Raw genomic sequence first — 19,484 nt, 5'->3', positions numbered from 1 at the left:
TTCTTCTCTCGGCTGACAGCATGAGGGGTGAGTGACTGACTGAATCTCCTGTCACTTTTGCCTCCCCTCCCCCCAAGTGTTTAGCGCCGGAGCCCCAGACTAGAACGGGAACAGATGTTCCTGTTTCCTTCATTCAGTGTCAGTGTGCTTCCCAGCCACTCTGCCCCCGTGCCGGGACACCTGGGCATCAGTCTGTCTGTCTCATAGCATCATGCGGGATGGAGCTTCCCCACGATGCTCTCCTTTGGCCCTGCTGTGGGCAGCTCCTGGAAAGGCCCTTTCCTTGGCTTGGCGCATCGGCCCAGGAATAAAACCTGCCTCTGCCCGTATGCTGATTGCCCCTGAAATGAGACACATTTCCAAGAAGCTGAGTCAGATCTGATCTCTCTCCCCACCCCGCACTCCCTCTCTCTGTATTTCCATTGAGCCCCGAGAGTTCTGCTCTCCTCAAGAGAAGGAGGGTTTTCTTCCCTTTCCTGTACAAACCAAATGGTATCATCTTGCCGCCAGAGGCTGTCATGTTGGCCCTCTGATCTAATGCAATGCACCATCTGCGTGCTCCGCTTCCTACCACAGGAGCCGGGCGGGAGCTGGCTTGCAGTGGAAAACAGCTCATGCCTTGGAGCAAGGGCATCTCCAGCCGGCAGCTGAGGGATTGGAAAGCTCGGGGCTCAGAGCTCACTGTCCTTCAAGGCAGCGTGCCAGCCCGGACAATGGGATGCCACTGTACAGCAACCGGCTGGAGTCCTCACTCTCCCTGGGGAGCGGGCTCTCTGTTCTGCTAACCCGCAGGGTCCTCTCTGTCCCACATGGGGCATTGAGCTGTCTCTGGACTTCTGCTCCCCAGAGTCTTCTAACCCCTTGCCCTTCTTACTCCCACATCGGTCTGTCTATCCCCTTGTCCCACACTGGCTCTGTCCAGCCCACTCACTCCGGTGGTTTGGCACGTTCTGCTGGGCTCTCTCCAACTAGCCCCAGCCCCAGTGTCAGAAGCCCGGACCTTTCCAAACTGTGTGTAACTGACTGCAGTAAGGGACACCAAAACCTTGGGCCAAATCCATCTCCGGTGTAACTCTAGCAAATCACAGCTCTCCTTGGAATAGGAGAACGTGAAGCTGGCTTCCTTCACCTTTCGCCAGGGTTAATGAGCCTTCTGGGTTACTCCTATCTTCTGTGCCCAGGGCTCTGCCGGACCATGAGACACTGCAGATCCTCAGGCTCTTGGGCTTAGCAAGTTAGGGAGCTAGAGGGGACTGAAGATTGTGAAGGACACGGTGAAAACTGATTAGTCTCTTCTTTTTACCCTGTCTCATTATACAGGAGCAGGGACTCACTCAAAATTAATGACCAGTAAATTCAGAATAAGTAATGCTACTTCACGCTGCACATAATCAGCCTGTGCAATTCACTGGTGCAGGAGGACAGCGAATCAAATTCTGGGGTTAGATTTACCCTCTCCAAAGTGACTGTAAAAATAGGACTCCCTGTTTACTGTCTCCAAGTGCCTCTAGATCCGTTGTGCCCTGTTTACAAGTAAAAAGAGATTTCCAGCCCTACAGCCTCAAGCTGGGATTGAAAGAAAAGTGGGCTCTTCTGAGCTTGCACAGTGGTAAAGATCCTACCACTGAAAGTTACTTAAAAATTCAAATGATGCCCAGGCCAGGCTAGAATGTGGCTCACTCTCCCTAAGCTAAGAGGAACCAGAGCATCACCCTATTCTTGTCATTCCACTCAGCGTGTCAGATTGGTACAGCAGCTCTGTGGTGTGAAAAGGTGCCATTTTCACGGCGTTTCCTGGACATGACCACTCTGGCTGATAATTTGATTCTCATTAGTCGCTGTGCCAGCTAAGATAAGGGTAATTAAATCTTATCCTTCGGGGCATCAGCTAATGCACGATGCACAGATGCACTGGAGCGGGGTGGAGGGGAATGATGGCTGCTGTCCTCTGAAGCATCCCCTGCCTACCACTGCTGGAGGCAGGATACCCACATGCTGGCCTGATGGTCTGATCTAGCCCTGGAAATCCTGTGAGAAGCAAATGGGTTCATAATGAGGATGTCAGGAGAAAGTCTCAGTTCCCAAGAATGAGGGAAGAAGTGACAGTGCCCATCAGACCCCAAAAAAGGGTTTCTCAGCAGAATATTTTCCGAGTGGAAAATGATATTATCGTGAGGCTCTGGCTGTCTTTAAATGTAAATCCACCCTCAGTTATATCCAGCTTGGGCCATGGCACATCAGGCCTGTTGTTCAAACATCTGCACAGGATACCTCATGTTTTAACAGAATTGCACCTTGAGACGATGCATGATGGATGTAGCCCCGCCCATGACTACCTCTCACAAGCTTGTGTCATCATATCTACTCCAAAAGCTCACACCTGGGGCTTTACTCCATCTCCCTAAGGGTAGTGAGGAGGGCAGGGGGCAGAGAGGAGTGAGTGGCGGGGCAGCCCCACTCAACAGTTATGGGGCGGGACAGCCACTGAAGAGCTGATGGGGGCGCAGGGGCAGCTGCTGAACAGCTGATTGGCAGCCAGCCCAGTGTGTGCTGAGCACCCCCTCTTTTTTCTCCATGAGCCCCTGAGTACCCCCAAGGAGATGATGGCTATGCTCCTCCCTCACACCGAAGCCAACCAACAGCTCACCCAAGCCCTTCACCCACTGCCCTTCCTGGCCACTCCCCACCACCCCTGGCTCAGTGCTCCACTCCCGTCCTGGGCCCTGGCTCTGCCCAGTACCTGCTGCCCAGCAGCTCCCCTTAGCCTCCCCTCACTCCCATGGCGTGGGCCAAATTTGAGGGAGCAGTGTTGCGACCTGGTGCGTGGGGTCACAATACCACTCAGGTTTGGCCTGTTGCAACACTACCTACCCAAATCCGGTGGTCTGGGGCCCTGTGCAAGTGCACTGCGTGCATGTTGGTTAATCCGGGCCTGGTTGTGAGGACGAATGAGCTAATTCAAAGACCAGCACTTTGAGGAGATACAGCACTGTTATTACTAGAACTGAGTATTAACCATCTGCTCTGAAAAACAGAAGCATTAGGGATCGAAGTAATGCGGGGGGGCTAATGTTCTGTTGTGGGGTGTTCATAGACGGCAGATATTTTGGACTCCACGTGGATCTGATTGGAGCCAAGTTTGTTCCACAGTTGGTAGAAACCGTGGAGTTGCTCACTCACAAACATACACGGTCACAGACACACACGTGCACTACCCCATGCAGATACACATGCTCCCACGCCCGCCCGCATGCAGATGCCCATGAAAACACATGCATGTGTATATGCATGTAGACACCCATGTACATCATGACACATATGCCAGCAGACACACACACACTGTCCCTCACCTAGACGTATGCGCACACGCTTTTCCGCCTGCACCGCTGGTAATTTGGAGTCTTTGAATCCCTCCTGAATCCTTTCCTCCCCTCTCTGATGTTTCTGTTCCTTGCACGGAGTTCAGCAGGGCTTCATGTGGGGGCTTTGATCAGTGCTTCTTAAGAGCACAAAAGCGGGGCGGAAACTCTTTCTTATGCATTTACTTGAGCAGAAGCTATAAGGTTATCATAACGGACAGATGAAAAGGAGTGACAGCCCTCTGCTGGCTAAAACCTTAATCTGCAGCTCTGGCCACTCCAAACCAAATTCCAGGGGATTTGAAGGGGAGGAGAAAAGAGAAGAGATTTTCATGGTCATTCTCCTTCGTCCCCAACTCTCTCTCCTCTTGCCTGTAAGAGCAGATATCAGCTCGGTCCTGGGCCCACTCCCAAGAAAAGATCATCTAATTAATTCTCCGTGGAGAAAATATCTTTGAAAAGAGGAACAAAGAAGACCTGGGGAACTATAGACCAGGCAGTTTAACGTCAATATCTGGGAAGATACGGGGAGAAATTATTAACCAATCAGTTTTTGGATGATTATAGGATGATAAGTAATAGCCAGCATGGATTTGTCAAGAATAAATCATGCCAAACCAACCTCATTTCTTTCTTTGACAGGGTTACTGACCTAGTGGGTAGGGGGGAAACAGTAGACGTGATCTATCTTGATTTTAGTAAGGCTTCTGACACAGTGCCACACAACATGCTCATATACCTGGGAAATGTGGGCTAGATGAAATTACTAAAAGGTGGGTGTACAACTGGTGGAAGGACCGTTTTCAAAGAGTAGTTATCAATGGTTCGCTGTCAAACTGGGAGGACATATCTAGTGGAGTCCTGCAGGGGTCCGTCCTGGGTGCTGGACTATTCAATATTTTCATTCATGACTTGGATAATGGAGTAGAGAGTACCTTATAAAATTTAAAGATGGGACCAAGCGGGGAGGGGTAGAAAGCACTTTGGAGGACATTACTGGAATTCAAAACAACACTGGCAAATGATAGAATTGGTCTGAAATCAACAACATGAAATTTAATAAAGACAAGTGCAAAGTACTTCACTTAAGAAAGAAAAATCAAAGGCACAACCACACAATGGGGAATAATCGGCTAGGTGGTAGTACGGCTGAAAAGGATCTGGGGGTTACAGTGGATCACAAATTGAATATGAGCCAACAATGTGCTGCGGTTGTGAAAAGGCTCATATTGTGAGGTGTATAAACAGGTGTGTCATATGTAAGACATAAGAGGCAATTGTCCCATTCTACTAGCATTGGTCAGGCCTCAGCTGGAGTCCTGTCTGCAGTTCTGGGTGCCACACTTTAAGAAAGATGTGGAGAAATTGGAGAGAGTCCAGAGGAGAGCAATAACAATGATAAAAGGGTTAGAAAACCTGACCTGTGAGGAAAGGTTAAAACAGCTGGGTGTGGTTTTAGTCTTGAGAAAAGAAGACCGAGGGGGGCCTGGTAAGTCTTCACTATGTTAAGAGCTGTTATAAAGAGGATGGTGATCAATGGTTCTGCATGTCCACTGAAGGAAGGATAATAAATCCTTAATCTGCAGGCTTAATCTGCTTGCAAGGGAGACTTAGTTTAGATATTTGGAAAAACCTTCTAACTATAAATTCTGCAGTAGGCTTCCCAGGTACGTTGTGGAATCCCCGTCCTTGGAGGTTTTTAAGAACAGGTTAGACAAACACCTGTCAGGGATGGTCTAGGTTTACTTGGTTCTGCCTCAGCAAGGGGGGCTGGACTTGATGACTTCTTGAGGCTACTGCCAGCCCTACAATTCTGTGATGGAGGCCCGGGCTGCTGTGTCCTGCACCAGCTAAAACGGCCTAGTGGCTCTTTTGCCTTGCCCTGTTGCTCTTCTTCTAAATTGCTGTGTCTGGTATGCATTTGAGTTTGAGGACCGGGCACACAATAGTGGCACAGGCAGGGTTTGTGCCGAAGACGGAGCTGAGGGCAGAGAGGAGGGAGGAGTTACAGAAAAGCTAGCAAAGAATGTATCATCAAAACTGCCCACTTAGACACACAGCAGCCAGATGTAGCCGTGCACTGCGGCCATTCGCGCCACCGTGCACGGGCACAACAACATCAATGCACAATCCACACACCACAGACACACACACCTTCCCTTGCAACCACAAGCACCAATGCAGCTGGACCTGCTTTTCTTTAGCTCCTTGCTTACAGGACAAAACCTGCATTACAGACCAAAGCTCTTCAGTGAAAATCTTTTTATAGATCCCCTGCCTCAGCTAGAAACCATTGCGTTCAGATTACCCTCTCCAAGTTGCCTCTGCTTTCTTCTTCTCTCTCCCCAGGTGCTGCCCTGGCACACAGGTTGCCACCCCGCTCCAACCCAGTGGTTGTTTTGCCAAAATCCTGTTCTTACACCATATAAATTGGTGTTGTGCCCAGATCCTCTGGCTGTATCTGTGTAACCCTCCATGTGTGCTCTGTATAATGTACATGGTGTGCATAGTGCACAAATAGTTGTCACTGGAAGTGCAATATGAATGCAGAGTGATATCAGTATTTGCCCAGTTGCCATACATGTGTCTGAGTCATGAATAAGGGATGATCATCCTCCGTTATACAGCTTTGCACAATTAACTAGGTGCATTTTGTAGGGAAGGCTGTGGGGGGAGTCATTTTCCTTTATTTGTGTTTCCTCTGGTGCTGGAGGCAGGACACCAGATCTGTGTGGACCAGGGCTCACATCTGGTATGGCAAAGCCTGTGCCACTATCAGTATTTAATGCACCTAGGCTAGCACATTACCCAGACGTGCATGGCCCCCTCGGTACGCTCGCTGCTGCCAGGGGAGAGCTGATTTTCTGAACACATGAGGCAGCTCATGCCACAGACTTTCCTCTGCTAGCCAAGAGGGCAGAGAACTCTGTGTCTCCCATGCTGAGCTCGCTGTCAGCGAAGGGAGTGGGAGAGGCAGCCAGCATTAAACCAGAGTCAATGGAGAATGAAGCAGGCCGCACATGGGGAGATAAAACGCTCAGCTCCGGAAGGTGTTTGCAAGGCAGCCTTTCCATGAGCAATGACCAAATCCATTTAGATGTTGCTCTTCCATGGCTCAGCTTTCAACAAGTGTTTCTCTTGCCCGGGAGTTTGGTTCCCTTGCGGAGGTGCTCATGGGGGCTGAGCAGCCTCATCATCACCCATAATCCTCAGCCCCAGTGGTGTGATGGCTAGTCATGGGTACAAACAAACCAGAGCCTAAGCCGCTGCAAATGGCCTTCAGTGCAGCTGCACTAGGAAAGGGCCTGGCCCAACACTATTATTTCACGGTGCTGTGTGGTTTCAGCTGTCTTGGAAATTAGCTTCATTGTGGCATGGTTTCCCTCTATGCTGAGGCTGTACTTGCATGCTGGAAAGAAAGCTGAATAAATTGATCGTCTCTCCCTATGCCCGCAACCTCTCTCCCTCCCCGTCTCTACCCATCCACCCAGGCTTGAGGCTGATGCAGTAATTGCTGACCCGTTTGCACTGCTAAGACGGGGAAAGGCTGAGAACGGCAAATCACCCCTTAGCCACCCGGGATCAGGAGCGGAGTGTGGTCAATATTAGATTTGCGTGTGAGTGACAGTGACCCCCGCCCCCCAACCAATAAAACGTCGTTGTTGCTTGAAGCGAAACCTCTGAGATGCAATAAGGTGCTGGGTCCTTTGTTGAACAGGACGCAAGGCAGCAGAGAACACAAGCCGCTGTTAAATCCACAGCCAGACCCCAGTTCCTGTCGCCGTGGTGCAATACCCTTTATTATCCTGACTCTTGCCCTGCACTTCACTGGCTCTGTCCCCCAGCCCTCACCGTCGGGTCCAGGTTGGCAGGACAGCTCAGCTCCCATCTTGGCACCCAAGTTTTCAGTTTCCCAGGGCATGCACGTTGGGAGCTGAGCTGCATTGACAATTTGGTCCCGGTTATGGCTCCCAAAGAACCCAGCCCCTGGGTTTCCCAGAAAGCCCCGTGGTGTTTGTCACCACAGCAGCATGCCTTGTCTGTTTTCAGCAGGCAGCATGTGCTTTCCAGTAACATCCATCAGCCAGGAATATAAACGTCACTCGTCACAGCCGTAGCTTTCCAGAGGCCTGAGCAAGCCAGCAAGGGCAGAGTCAGCGGTAGCCAGGCTCGCTATCTGCACCAGCCCTTAAAAATCCCCAACAATGATCGAGAGCTTTCCCAGCCCCCTCCTCCTGCCGTTCGCCATGAAGACTTGTTCTCTCTGTCTGCAGGGAGCATAGACCTCAGGGCTAAGAGATCGATTTGTGTAGCTCAGCTCTGCTGTGAGATACTTGAAGCCCTCGGAGGCAAGTGGGGGATAAAGGAGGTAGAATATGGGTCCTGGGTGCAGAGAGCGGGCTGGGCTCCCTCCCTCGCCTTGCACTAATGGGCTTGTGACCGCCTCCTTCCCGCACTCCATGGAGTTGCGGTTGGCTCTCCTTTCCTGCCCTGCACAGATCAACAGGAGTGTATTCGGTGGAGCGTCTTTCATATCAGCGGTTTCTCCCGAAGCGCTTTGCGGAGTTCAATAAGGGAAAACAGCAGAAGGGGAGAAGGGGCACAGACGTGGAGACTAGGGAGGGACCCCCCCCATTCTTTGGCTGAGACTGGGAACGGACTGGGGAGCTGCTGGAGTGGGGAGGCCGGAGGGCTGATTCCTTCAGGAACGAGGTTTTGCCTCGGGTGAAACAGCATTTGGGAAGGGAGAGCAGGTTTGGTGAGGTTAGCAGGGAGGGGAGCAGGTAAAGAAGGCCCATGTTGCAGACTGGACCAAATCCAAGAGGGAATTAAAGGTGAATTGGCTGGTTTGGATGGGAACCCCGATTGGACCAGGGTCAAGTGGGGCTTTTTGGAGGGACCTGGGGATGTAAGAGAGTCGGGCCTTGTGGTATGTTGGATCAGCACCAGCAGGGGGAGCTGTGGTGCCTGGGTTGTTCAGGATCTTGATTACAGCCCTCCAGGTTGTCAGTTCGAGTCTCACTAGCTCTTCCCCTGGAACATCCCCTCCGATGCGGTCGGTCGTGGTGCTGGCCACACCATGCCCTTGTGCACCGCTGGCCAGGAAAACTGATGTGCCTTTGCCACGGCAGCCCACTGAGCCTTTGGCTTTGGTCCCGTGGGAGTGTGGAGAGCTGTGGACATGCCATCGAGAGGGGGAAGGGATGGCCGCTTTGGGGAGTTGGGCGAACTTAGAGCTGGAGGGGGTGCCATGGAAAATAAAGAGAAGGGTGAGGGACAAGAGTCGAAGGTGCTGCTAAGTGAATCTGCCCTGAGGCTCCAAGGGCTGCATCTGTTCCACTTTGTTATCCCCTCTGTTGCTCCAACAAGGGCTCTGTCTCTCACGCATGAGAACCCCCAGGGGACCAGCATCAGAGGCAGTGGTGTTGCACCAGGGATGAATTTGGCTCTTTGTGACCATCGAGGAGAGGTGGCTAATGGAAGGTGGCCAACCCTGGGGAGTTGCCCCATTGCCTGTGTCCCGGTCTGACACCTTACACCGCTGCAGCACAGCTAAACAGCCAGAGCGGAAGCAGCGAATGCATCCCCGGGCCTGACAGGCAGGCTCTTCTATCATCGCCACTGCCAGGAAGCTAAGAGGGATAACAATGAAGCAGCCCCCAGGGGAACTAATTAGTGACTCGCCTTCCTTGGAGGGAAACGTGGGATTGAAACTGAATGGCAGGACATGCGAGAGAGTCGGATCTCAAAGCTGTCTCCATCCGCCGGGATTCATCTGCGGGCGTTCCAGGACATGGCTGACAGCAACTGTCGCTCCAGGCAGAGGCTCTCTGAACTCTCCTCTGCCGCCTGCAAGCACCAAACCTGCTTCTTACCGCTGAGAGGTGCAAAAACAATGCTAACCGTGGTGCTCCTGGGGCCAGTCTGTGGGCATCTGGCCTAGAGCGCTGAGATCCCTGGGCCTGCAGAATAATAATGCCTAGCTGTCCTGTAGCATTTTCATCTGTAGATCTCAGAGGGCTTTACCAAGGAAGTCAGTATCATGATCTTCATTTTACAGAGGGGGAAACTGAGGCACAGAGAGGGAAATGACTTGCCTATCGTCACCCAGCAGGCCGGTGACAGAGCTGGGATTAGACCCCAACTCTCTTGAGTCCTGTACAAGTGACCCATCCAGTAGGCCACACTACACACACACAGTAGGCCACATCCACTAAGAGGGAGGGATGGAACCTGGTTTGTAGCACTCCCTAGTGACCCCTGCAGTGTGGGGCTTCGAAGGGTGGAAATGGGGAGGCATTTAGGGGAGAGGTGGACACTTTTATCTGCTCTTCAATAAGCCATCAGGAGCTGTGGTGTTCAGCTTGGCACAGAGGGGATGGGGCAGGTCCAGGGACCTAAAACCATGGTATTATGACAAAAAGCCTCATGCAAACTTTGTGCTGGTGACAGGTGCTGGCTTGACCCCGTCGCTACGTTAAACTCATGCGCACTCCCACCCAGAAAGCATGGTTAGTGCCTCCTTAGCGCACACTAAGGTGCTTCACGATTCAACCGGGACTCACCCGCAAGCCCCATTGGGTCCCTGTTAATTGCCCCATGGTGACGTGTCTTAGCAGCACTGCCTCTGGGGCAAAACGGGCAACAGCAGCACTCTCTGAGGAACGTGCCGTGGCCAGCTGAAGTCTGGGCTGTCGGCCGAGTGTTGCGGTCCCTGGTTGGGGTGGAGTGGCTGTGGGCTCCAGAGGAGAGTGGCTCCCCAGTGGGACAGGACAGGGTGAGGAATGAAAACCCCATCACACGCTGTAGGTTGGATCTCGGGGATCCAGTTCCGTCCGCGGATCCGTGCCCCATGGGACTTCAGTGGGAGCAACAGCCACAACGTGCCCACACCCCATCCATCCCTGGGTGTGTGCCTGCCTCCCACAGAGCCCTGCCGCCAGCCGCTCAGCCTCGCCGCCAGGAGGTCCCCTGCATCGTTGCTTTGGAATTTTCTTTTTTTCTTTCTTCAGGGAGAATAACTTCATCAAGGACTTCCCCCAGCTGGCCGACGCGCTGATGGTGATTCCGCTGCCCGTGGAGGAGCAGTGCCGCGGCGTCCTTTCTGAGCCTCTGCCTGACCTCCAGCTGCTCACGGGTAAGCAGCCTCTGTCCCGGCAGCCTTCCTGGAGGTCGTATGCTCTCGGCCCCCAGGCAGGGCTGGGCTTTCACAGCCGCCTGTCAGAGAACAACACCCTAAAGAGGTGTCTGGGGTGTGCTCAGAAGTAAACCCCCTCTTTTCTGTCTCCCTGTCTCTGACCCCCATGTTTAAATCCCTCCCCCCATCTCCCCACATTCCCCAGTGGTCCTGCTCTCCTCCTCAGTCTCAAGGACCTTCCATGTGTCCAGCTGGCTACTGTCTGTTGGAAATAATACACTGGCCAGCCCACAGTCACGGTTGTTATGCCAACCTGCATCCCATCCCTGTGAGCTTCCTCCCAGCAGTGCCCTGTCTGTGTCAATGCGAGCTTCTCCAGCAGCGTGAGCTCATGACAGGTCAGCCTCCTCATCTCAGCCCTGGCCGTGCAGCCAGCGCTCCGGCAGTGTGATCTGTCTGGGGTGATGGTCTCTGTTATCCTTGTGTCTGTAGCCACAAACCATGCAGCAAAAAATACGTGTGAAAGTAACTCTTCCCAGGGTGCATCCTTCGCTGTCTCTTCCCCACTCTCTAAGCCCTGGCTTCCTTTTTACAGGAGACATCAGGTATGATGAGGCAATGGGCTACCCCATGGTGCAACACTGGAGGGTCAGAAGCAATCTGTACAAGGTGAAGCTCAGCACCATCACCCACTCTGCAGGTGAGAGCTGCCTTTGTTATGAATACGGTTCTAGCTGGGAGGAGAGTGTGTGTGTGGGCAGCAGGCACTGGCTTTCCCATCACTACCCATGCCTTAATACCGAGCACTTATCCAGCACTTTGCTTCTCCAGGCTCTGTACAGACACTAATGCTCACAATCCCCTCCCCCCGGAAGGTCGGCAGAGAGAATTATCTGCTTTCTATATAAGAACATAACATAAGAATGGCCACACTGGGTCAGACCAAAGGTCCATCTAGCCCAGTGTCCTGTTTTCCGACAGTGGCCAATGCCAGGTGCCCCAGAGGGAATGAACAGAACAGGTAATCATCAAGTGATCCATCCCATGTCGCCCATTTCCAACTTCTGGCAAACAGAGGCAAGGGACACCATCCCTGCCAATCCTGGCTAATAGCCAATGATAGATCTATCCTCCATTAATTTATCTAGTTCTTTTTTGAACTCTGTTATAGCCTTGACCTTCACAACATACTTTGGCAAGGAGTTCCACAGGCCGACTGTGTGTTGTGTGAAGAAATGCTTCTTTTTGCTTGTTTTAAACCTGCTGCCTATTAAAAGACAGAGAGGGGAAACTGAGGCAGAGAGTTCACATGATTTGGTCACGGTCACAGAAGGAGACAGAGCCAGGATGAGGCTAATGAAATAATAATCTCCAGCCCTTACTGTTCACAGAGCTCTGCATCCGAGGAATGCACATCTCTTTATAGTGGGGGATAAAAACCATTGTTCCCATTAAACATGGGGGGAAACCAACACAGGGAGAGGTTGAGGTCAAAATTGTCCATTTTGGGTGCCTAAAGTTAAGCACCTAAATCCCTACTTAGGCACCTAACTGAGGGACTTGATTTTTCTGAGGTTGTGAGCACCTGCAGCTCCTGTTGGCTTTTGGTGGCTGGCTTTAAGCAACCACATTTAAATGTTTTGTGCTAAATGATTTGACCAAGAAGACACAGCAGTGGCAGAGGAATGGTAGAGGTTCAGGTCTCCTGGCTCCCAGCTCCCTTGGTCATGTTTCCTTTTCAGAAGTTTCTGACCCCCCACCGCCTACTCATGCCACAAGGCACTACCTCTCTAAACTAAACCCCGCCTCCTGTAACACATACAAACTTGTTCCACTGAGACACATCCTCCTTGCTCTGTACTATCAGAATAGTGTGTGTTCAACGGGATTAGAGTTACCTCCCTTTCCCCATTCACCCTGAGCTCATCTGCTGTCCCTCATGCACCTCTCGGAATGGTGGGAGCTCGGGATTAACCAGGGAGGTTAATGACCTAGACTTGCTAGGTTTCCAGTTGCACGACTGTTCTTGAGCAATCTGGCTAAGCATCACTGTTACACAAATCCTCGAGATCACTGTCTCAAGAGCCTTTTTCAGCAGCCTTTCTGCCGGTGCACAGATACTCCAGGGCCAGGTGCTTTGTGAAAACCTGGAGAGACTGGCCCCGTTGCGATCTGGTTTGTATTTGATCATCTGGTATAAAAATTTTCCCCAGTGGACAAACTCATTGCATCCGAATGTCATGTCTGCATTAAAATGTCTTTGCCTTGTCATGGTTCTCCAAGTTCCATCATGGGGCAATGTCCCGGCAAACCTGATGCACCAGCTCTGAAGAAACAAAATACAGATGAAGTCTGCAAGGGCTTTTCTTCCCAGGAGAAAGTTTGCAGCCAAAAGACTTCCCCACCCTCAAGTCCAGCCCTGTCCTGTGACCCCAAAGCATTTCCCCCCACTGTCTGCCAAGTGACCAGGGAGCACCCCTGAGCACCTGTGCAAAGGAGTGGGACAACTGAGTTAAGGTTAACCCCTTTTACCTTTGTGCACTCTTTGTGATACACTGGCCCAGATTCACAAAGGAGCAGAAGACATCTAACTCCTATTGAAATCAAGGGGAGTTAGGAACCTAAATTCCTTTGTGAATCTGGGCTGGTGTGCTCAAACCAGGACAGTGGCCTCACATTTTGCTGCCACCAGGAGACACGTCAGGCTACTCCTTGCCTTGTTCCAATGGAACTTTTCCTGTGACAGTCTGGAGAGCTGGGACACCTGCCTTAGGGTTACTCACTTTCAACTGGGGCTGCTGGCAGATTGCCAGGAAATTCACATGACCTGCAGTCCAGCTGTCTGTGTCCAGTTTCTTTCTTCCCATCCCAACCATCCAGGACACTCCAGGGCACTTTCAGCTTTTTTTTTTAAATAAACAAACATGTCCAGAATATTAACTCTGGGGATGCTCCACTGTATGATCTGGAATAAATTAATCCCTACGCTAGGGCAACGTCTCCGGCTGTGGTAACTGCAAAACGAAGCTGAGACATACCCTCCGGTGCATCTTGCAAAAAAGGAACGGAGCTTCAGTTGTGTAACACATGCATGTGTCTGCACGGCAGCACTGTCACCAGTGACTTATATGTGAAATCCCTGATGGGGGGGAAGCCAAAGAAAGGTCCGAAAGCTGCAGACCCAGGTAAACAGCATGTGTTTAGCAAACCATAATGTAAGCCACAGAGGCAGGTAGAGGAGGAGGAAATGCAGCTGGCACACGAGTGTTCAGGGATCAGAGAGTTTGGAGCAGGAACTCTGTGAGTCCCCACTGCCCACACCTGGCTGCCCTGGCTGGTGTATTTACCAATGAGATGCTCACTCTTTCAGGATTTGCAAATGTGCTGAAGATCCTAAGCAAGGACAGCAGCCGGGAGGAGCTGTTGTCGTTCATTCAGCAGTACGGCTCTCACTACATCCAAGAGGCACTGTATGGATCAGAGTTCAGCTGCACCATCCACTTCCCCAGCAAGAAGGTCCAACAGCAGCTTTGGTTCCAGTACCAGAAAGGTAAGGGGACCCCAGGGAGGAGCTGCTGCCTCGGGCACGCCCACTGCTGCAAAACCATCCCAGCCCTTTTGACCCAGTTCCCTCCCAGCCCTCTCACCACCACCCTGCAGGCGCTTTGGGCCATGCCTGTAATTAGAAGCAAACTGAAGGCTTGGGTTGACCCAATGGCCAGCGACACAAGCCTGCCTGTGTCCCGAAGTCAGTCCAAAACTCCAGCTAGGCCCTGGATCGACTATTTACCTGTTCCTGCCATTGCCTTTCCTGAGACGCACACCCTCCCTCATTTTCCCTGGGCAGCTGCCCACCGGGCTGTCACCTGCAGGCCCTGTTTTGAGAAGAAGTACTTGCCATGCTCCTTGTCATTTGCTTCCCTACCCTGTTGTGGTAGCCCCTGGAATGCCCTGGGTGATTTGGGTTGTTTTATATAAATGTGACATAATTGAGCTGTCTCAGAATGGCTTTGTTTTATTGCTTGTGACAATGACAGTCTTTAAGGAAGTGTATTAAATCAATAGCAGACTCATTGTGCTGCACTATAAATAACGAGACACATCATTAAGCAGGGCAATAAACTTCAGGCCTTTGAAGTAATACAATTAGGTTATGTTTATAAAAACTCCCTTATTGCTGTAGCCTTCCGTGTACCAGTTCATTTCCCTCCTCCGGAGAACCCGGAATAGTCCCTTGACTTGATCTTTCCCCACTCAAATGGACCACAGCGTATGTATGAACACATGGGACATATTATAGGATTCACAATAGCAGAGACTGCAAAGGCACTTTCATTCTATCGTCGCTACATACTGAGCTTGGCCTGACATGCTATGATTGAGAGGAGACTAACGCATACACTGGGGTTCTGTGAACCTTTGGCTATGGCCTTTAGCTATTTTTCACCTGCATCCCAGCCGTAGTCGTTCCTGTGAGTTATTTATAACATGCTGTTCTTGATTGTTTTATTTTTAAATATTGATAAATGGACGTTTGCCATAGCAATGCCATCGAATGGGGAGGAGAATGTGGAGATACGTTGTATACGTATGTGTGAGGCTATTAATCATTCAGACTGTGCAGCTTCCTGGAATCCCTTTGAAAATGGGGTAGTGTGAAATACTCAAGAGGGCCAGATTCTGCTCCCAGTTATGCTGATTTAAATCCAGAGAGACTCCACTCCAGAGAGACAGTGGAGTTACTCCAGATTTACAAGGGCATAATTTAGAGTAGAATCTGGATTTGATGACTAAAGTAACTAATAGCAACAGTGCTGTCAGTAGTGCTTTTAATCCATAGCTCTCAACACAGTTTAGAAAGGTGGGTGAGTAACATCATCCCCATTTTACAGATGAGGGAGGTGAGGTACAAAGCTATCTGTGGACTTGCTCAAGATCACAGAGCAGGTCAGTGACAGAGCCCAGGTCTCTTGACGTCTAGCCCACTGCTTTAGCTCCTGGAGTGCACTGCCTCCCCCACCAAACAGGTGCATTAAGGGAACAAGGTTGGCCCTCACTGGGTGAATGGCTAGGAGATCTGTACCTTCGGCTCTTTCATTTGGGGCAGCAGGGGAACCTTGGTTCCATAGAGCAGCTGCCTTCTGAAGGACAACATCCCACTGAGTTAATTTCACCTGAATGTGTCCTCACAGACAGGGCACTTTATTTTCTATTCCATGCAGTGCCATTACCAAGGCTTCTCTGTGTAGGCTCTCCCTCCCCTCCAGCTGTCGTACATAGCACTGGGACTCACTGCCCAAAAGCAGTGGGGAGAAAGTGAACATCTTACACTCCCTTGCACTGTTCTGATGCCTTTCCTATCCAGCTCCCTTATCGCCTTCATCCCATTCTTAGTAGCCCTGGCCATGGCATTCACCTTCCACGCGGAACAGTAAGTCATCACCCACAAGGCTTTAACTGCTGTTCAGCAGCCTAGGTGCTCAAGGGAAGCCATTATTGTCTCCTCCGCCAGGAGGCGGAAAGCATCCTCTCTCCAGGACTGTCTTCATTCCAACCAGGCCAAGGCTCCTAGCCCTTTGGTGATTATGTCCCCCCACTGGAAGACAAGCCACATAGGTTGCTTGTATTCTGGAGCGTTATGGCACATTATTTATCTGAAAAATGGACATGAAACCTGCCTAAGGGGTTGCTTCAAGGAAAGGCTCTAAAACGCAAATTATTATTGTTTTTAAACAATGAGGATGACATGACTAAAGTGCCCCAACCCAGACAGTTTGACTGGGTACCTGCTCAACTCAGAAACATCTCTGGCTTATCACTGCCTTCCTCCTAGCGAACCCATTTCCTGCCTGCACCGGGAACACATATGCAGCACGTCTATGAACTATATGAAAGGGGCACTTTCCCTGTAATTTGGTAGCAGGTGAAATTGATAAAGGAGAAAAAAAATCTCATGCTGACTGGAATGCCCCAAAAATAATAAAATTGAAGTTGTAGCACATTTGCAGCTTCCTGACCAAAGTCTCTTAATATTTTAATCAACTTCACAAATAAATCTGGAGGCCCCAGGAAGAGATGCCCGCCTACAAAGTACACAATCTGTGTGTTTGTGTTCTAATTGAAAACATTGTCTCGAACATAAAACCGTACTGCTGGCAGTCCGATTTCTTGTAAATTGCTGGGCCAGACGCGGGCTAGTTGCCAACGTTGGAACTGTTTGAATAACCACGCTAGCAGGCAGCAGAAAGGAACAGTCATGGGAGCCCTGGAAGGGCGTAGGTGTTTGCATATGGATTTACTCCAGCCAAATGCAAGACACATTGATTTGGTTTTGTGGAGAGCCAGCAGAAAGCTTGCCCCTCTCGCTCCGAGTGCTCAGACACCCTGGGGACGAGTATGATACAAAAGCCGAGAGAGATTCCACTCTGCTGCATCTTCTCTCATTTGTGCTAGTGACAGAGGAGATGAGGTGTGCTCTGGGGTTGATGGACAGCTTGGTTTCTATGTCCATTAACAAAAGGGGGGAACTACAGAGTTAATCTTCCCTCATTAAAAACAAACCCTGTACGTTCAAGATGAACATCGTGCTGGTGACAGGTACTGGATGGACAGGCCTGGAGACAAAACAGAGGCCAGATGAGGGCCAGTTTTCCCTACTCCGCCCCTATATAGCATGAGCAGCATCACCTTATACCACCTTAACATTGCTCTGGATGCACCCCCTCAAAAGGCAAGAGGAGCATACAGCCTCCTGAACCCCTCCACGGAGACTGCAAGCAAGAGAACCAGTTATGATAGTTTTGGAGGTATAGACACGTCATCCCTGGAAATTAAACTGACGCCATCCAGGAGCCTTCCTGTGATAAGGATTTTCAGTCACATAAAATATTTGGAAAGAGAGAGAGGGGAATTTTTGAGTAGAGATTACAAATCAGGAGTTGCTTTTCTTTTAGATCTAAGGCAAATATTGGAAGTTTGCCTTCTTCCAATCTCCCCTCTGGAGAACGAGTTAGATGGTGGGCAAACAAAACAACCCCTCCCCTCCTTTTATTTCATTGAAAATCATTAAAGGCCTTATTTCAGGGGCTCTTTGGCTAGGGTTCCACGTTACCTAGCAACACTTTAACCCATCAAGGGCAGATGTGGGCACTGATCCGAGGCTTTGAAATTGACCCTGCTGTTGATCCCTTTCACTGAAGCCTGCATCGGTTTTCTCCACCATTAGAGCCTGTGTTTAACGCTGACAGCACGTCATTATGTTCACACCAATTCTACGGACCTCTTTATTTGGCAGCTTGTGGACACCTGTGGACTCCATGCCACCTCCTGTTGCTTTTAAGGCACTGTCACAACACATGCAGGAGGAAGTAGGGGAATCCTTCCAAGAAGGGCTCTCCCGTTACAGCAAATGCACCTGCTACTGTCCGGTCCATTCTCTGCAGAATAATTGTAATAGATCTATTTGCTCTGCGCCTCCCTTCAGTCTGACTGAATGGAGGGAGAAAGGCAGCTGTAAGAGGAAAGGGGAACAGTTATTCAGCAAGCCAACTTTGACATCCCAAGAGGAACTTCAAACAACTAAGCTTTGTATCTCCCTCACTTCCAGCAAGATAAACAGACCACAGACAATAAATGTGCATTTGAAAATGTCATTGGCCCAGATGAAAACGGAGAGGTCATCAGCAATACTGCAGAGAGTCTACTAGCATTAAGCCCTTTAGTAGCACTCTTCCTAACAGCACTGTGCAGACGGCAACTAAACCTTCCACCTTTCCCATAAGGCAGGATTACCTCTGCTCTACAGCTGGAGAGAGTTGAGGCACAGCAGTTAAGTGACTTGCCCAAGGCCACGCAGCCAGTGTTTGATGAAACCTCAGATGTACCCAGTCGTAATACTCAGATCACTCTTCTCCCTCACAATGGAGATGGGAATAAAAAGATTCTAACAGCCAGAGAAGCAGCTGCTCCTGAGGGGTTTAGAGTGGTAAGGATGTGAGGGAAGTGTCTGGAGAAGCAGAGGTTATGTTCTCATTGTCAGACAGCATTTTCCTTCCAACACTGGGTTAATTTTGTTTTGCTCTTTTTACAACTCTCCTCCCCAAATGGCACACATGTAGAGTTCCCCTGCCTGAGCCAACATGGCCCAGTTATGTGCCCAGCAAACCAAATGTTGCAAACAGCTTCAGCACCTGGAAACAATGCATCCCTAGCTAATAAAGGAGAACAATGGCCATACTGGGTCAGACCAATGGTCCATTAGCCCAGTATCCTGCCAGGTGCTTCAAAGGGAATGAACAGAACAGGCAATCATCGAGTGATCCATCCCATCATCCACTCCCAGCTTCTGGCAATCAAAGGGTATGGACACAACCAAGAACATGGGCTTACGTCCCTGACCACCTTGGCTAATAGCCATTGATGGACCCATTCTCCATGAATTTAGCGAATTCTTTTCTGATCCCTGTTATAATTTTGGCCTCCACAACATCCCCTGGCAACAAGTGCCAGAGCTTGACTATGCACTGTGTGAAATACTTCCTTTTGTTTGTTTTAAACCTGCTGTCTATTCATTTCATTGGGTGACCCTTAGTTCTTGTGTTATTTGAAGGAGTAAATAACACTTCCTTATTCACTTTCTCCACACCCATCATGATTTTATAGATTTCTATCATATCCCCTCTTACTCATCTCTTTTCCATGCTGAAAAATCCATCTTTTTAATCTCTCCTCATATGGAAGCTGTTCCATACCCTTAATCATTTTTGTTGCCTTTCTCTGAACCTTTTCCAATTCTAATATATCTTTTTTGAGAAGGGGTGATCTGAACTGCATGCAGTATTCAAGGTGTGGGCGTACCATGGATTTATATAGCGGCATTATGATATTTTCTGTCTTATTATCTATCCCTTTCCTAATGGTTCCTAACATTCTGTTCGCTTTTTTGACTGCTGCTGCAGATTGGGCAGACGTTTTTAGAGAACTATCCA

The 19,484-nt window shown here is 50.1% G+C and overlaps 1 protein-coding gene across 2 annotated transcripts in view; it reads left to right on the top strand.

The window, feature by feature from the left end:
* Positions 1-19,484, top strand: part of ASTN2 (astrotactin 2) — a 592,122-nt gene that overhangs the window by 371,703 nt on the left and 200,935 nt on the right. For both annotated transcript variants that reach the window (XM_043530271.1, XM_037879485.2), the window contains 3 exons: positions 10,373-10,497; positions 11,093-11,197; positions 13,868-14,047. In XM_043530271.1, the coding sequence (XP_043386206.1) occupies positions 10,373-10,497; positions 11,093-11,197; positions 13,868-14,047 (410 nt within the window). The remainder of the gene's footprint in view (positions 1-10,372; positions 10,498-11,092; positions 11,198-13,867; positions 14,048-19,484) is intronic.

The sequence above is a fragment of the Chelonia mydas genome, chromosome 16 (assembly GCF_015237465.2).
Source record: "Chelonia mydas isolate rCheMyd1 chromosome 16, rCheMyd1.pri.v2, whole genome shotgun sequence".
NCBI classification, from domain to species: Eukaryota; Metazoa; Chordata; order Testudines; family Cheloniidae; genus Chelonia; species Chelonia mydas.
This window is presented reverse-complemented; position numbering and strand designations above follow the sequence as displayed.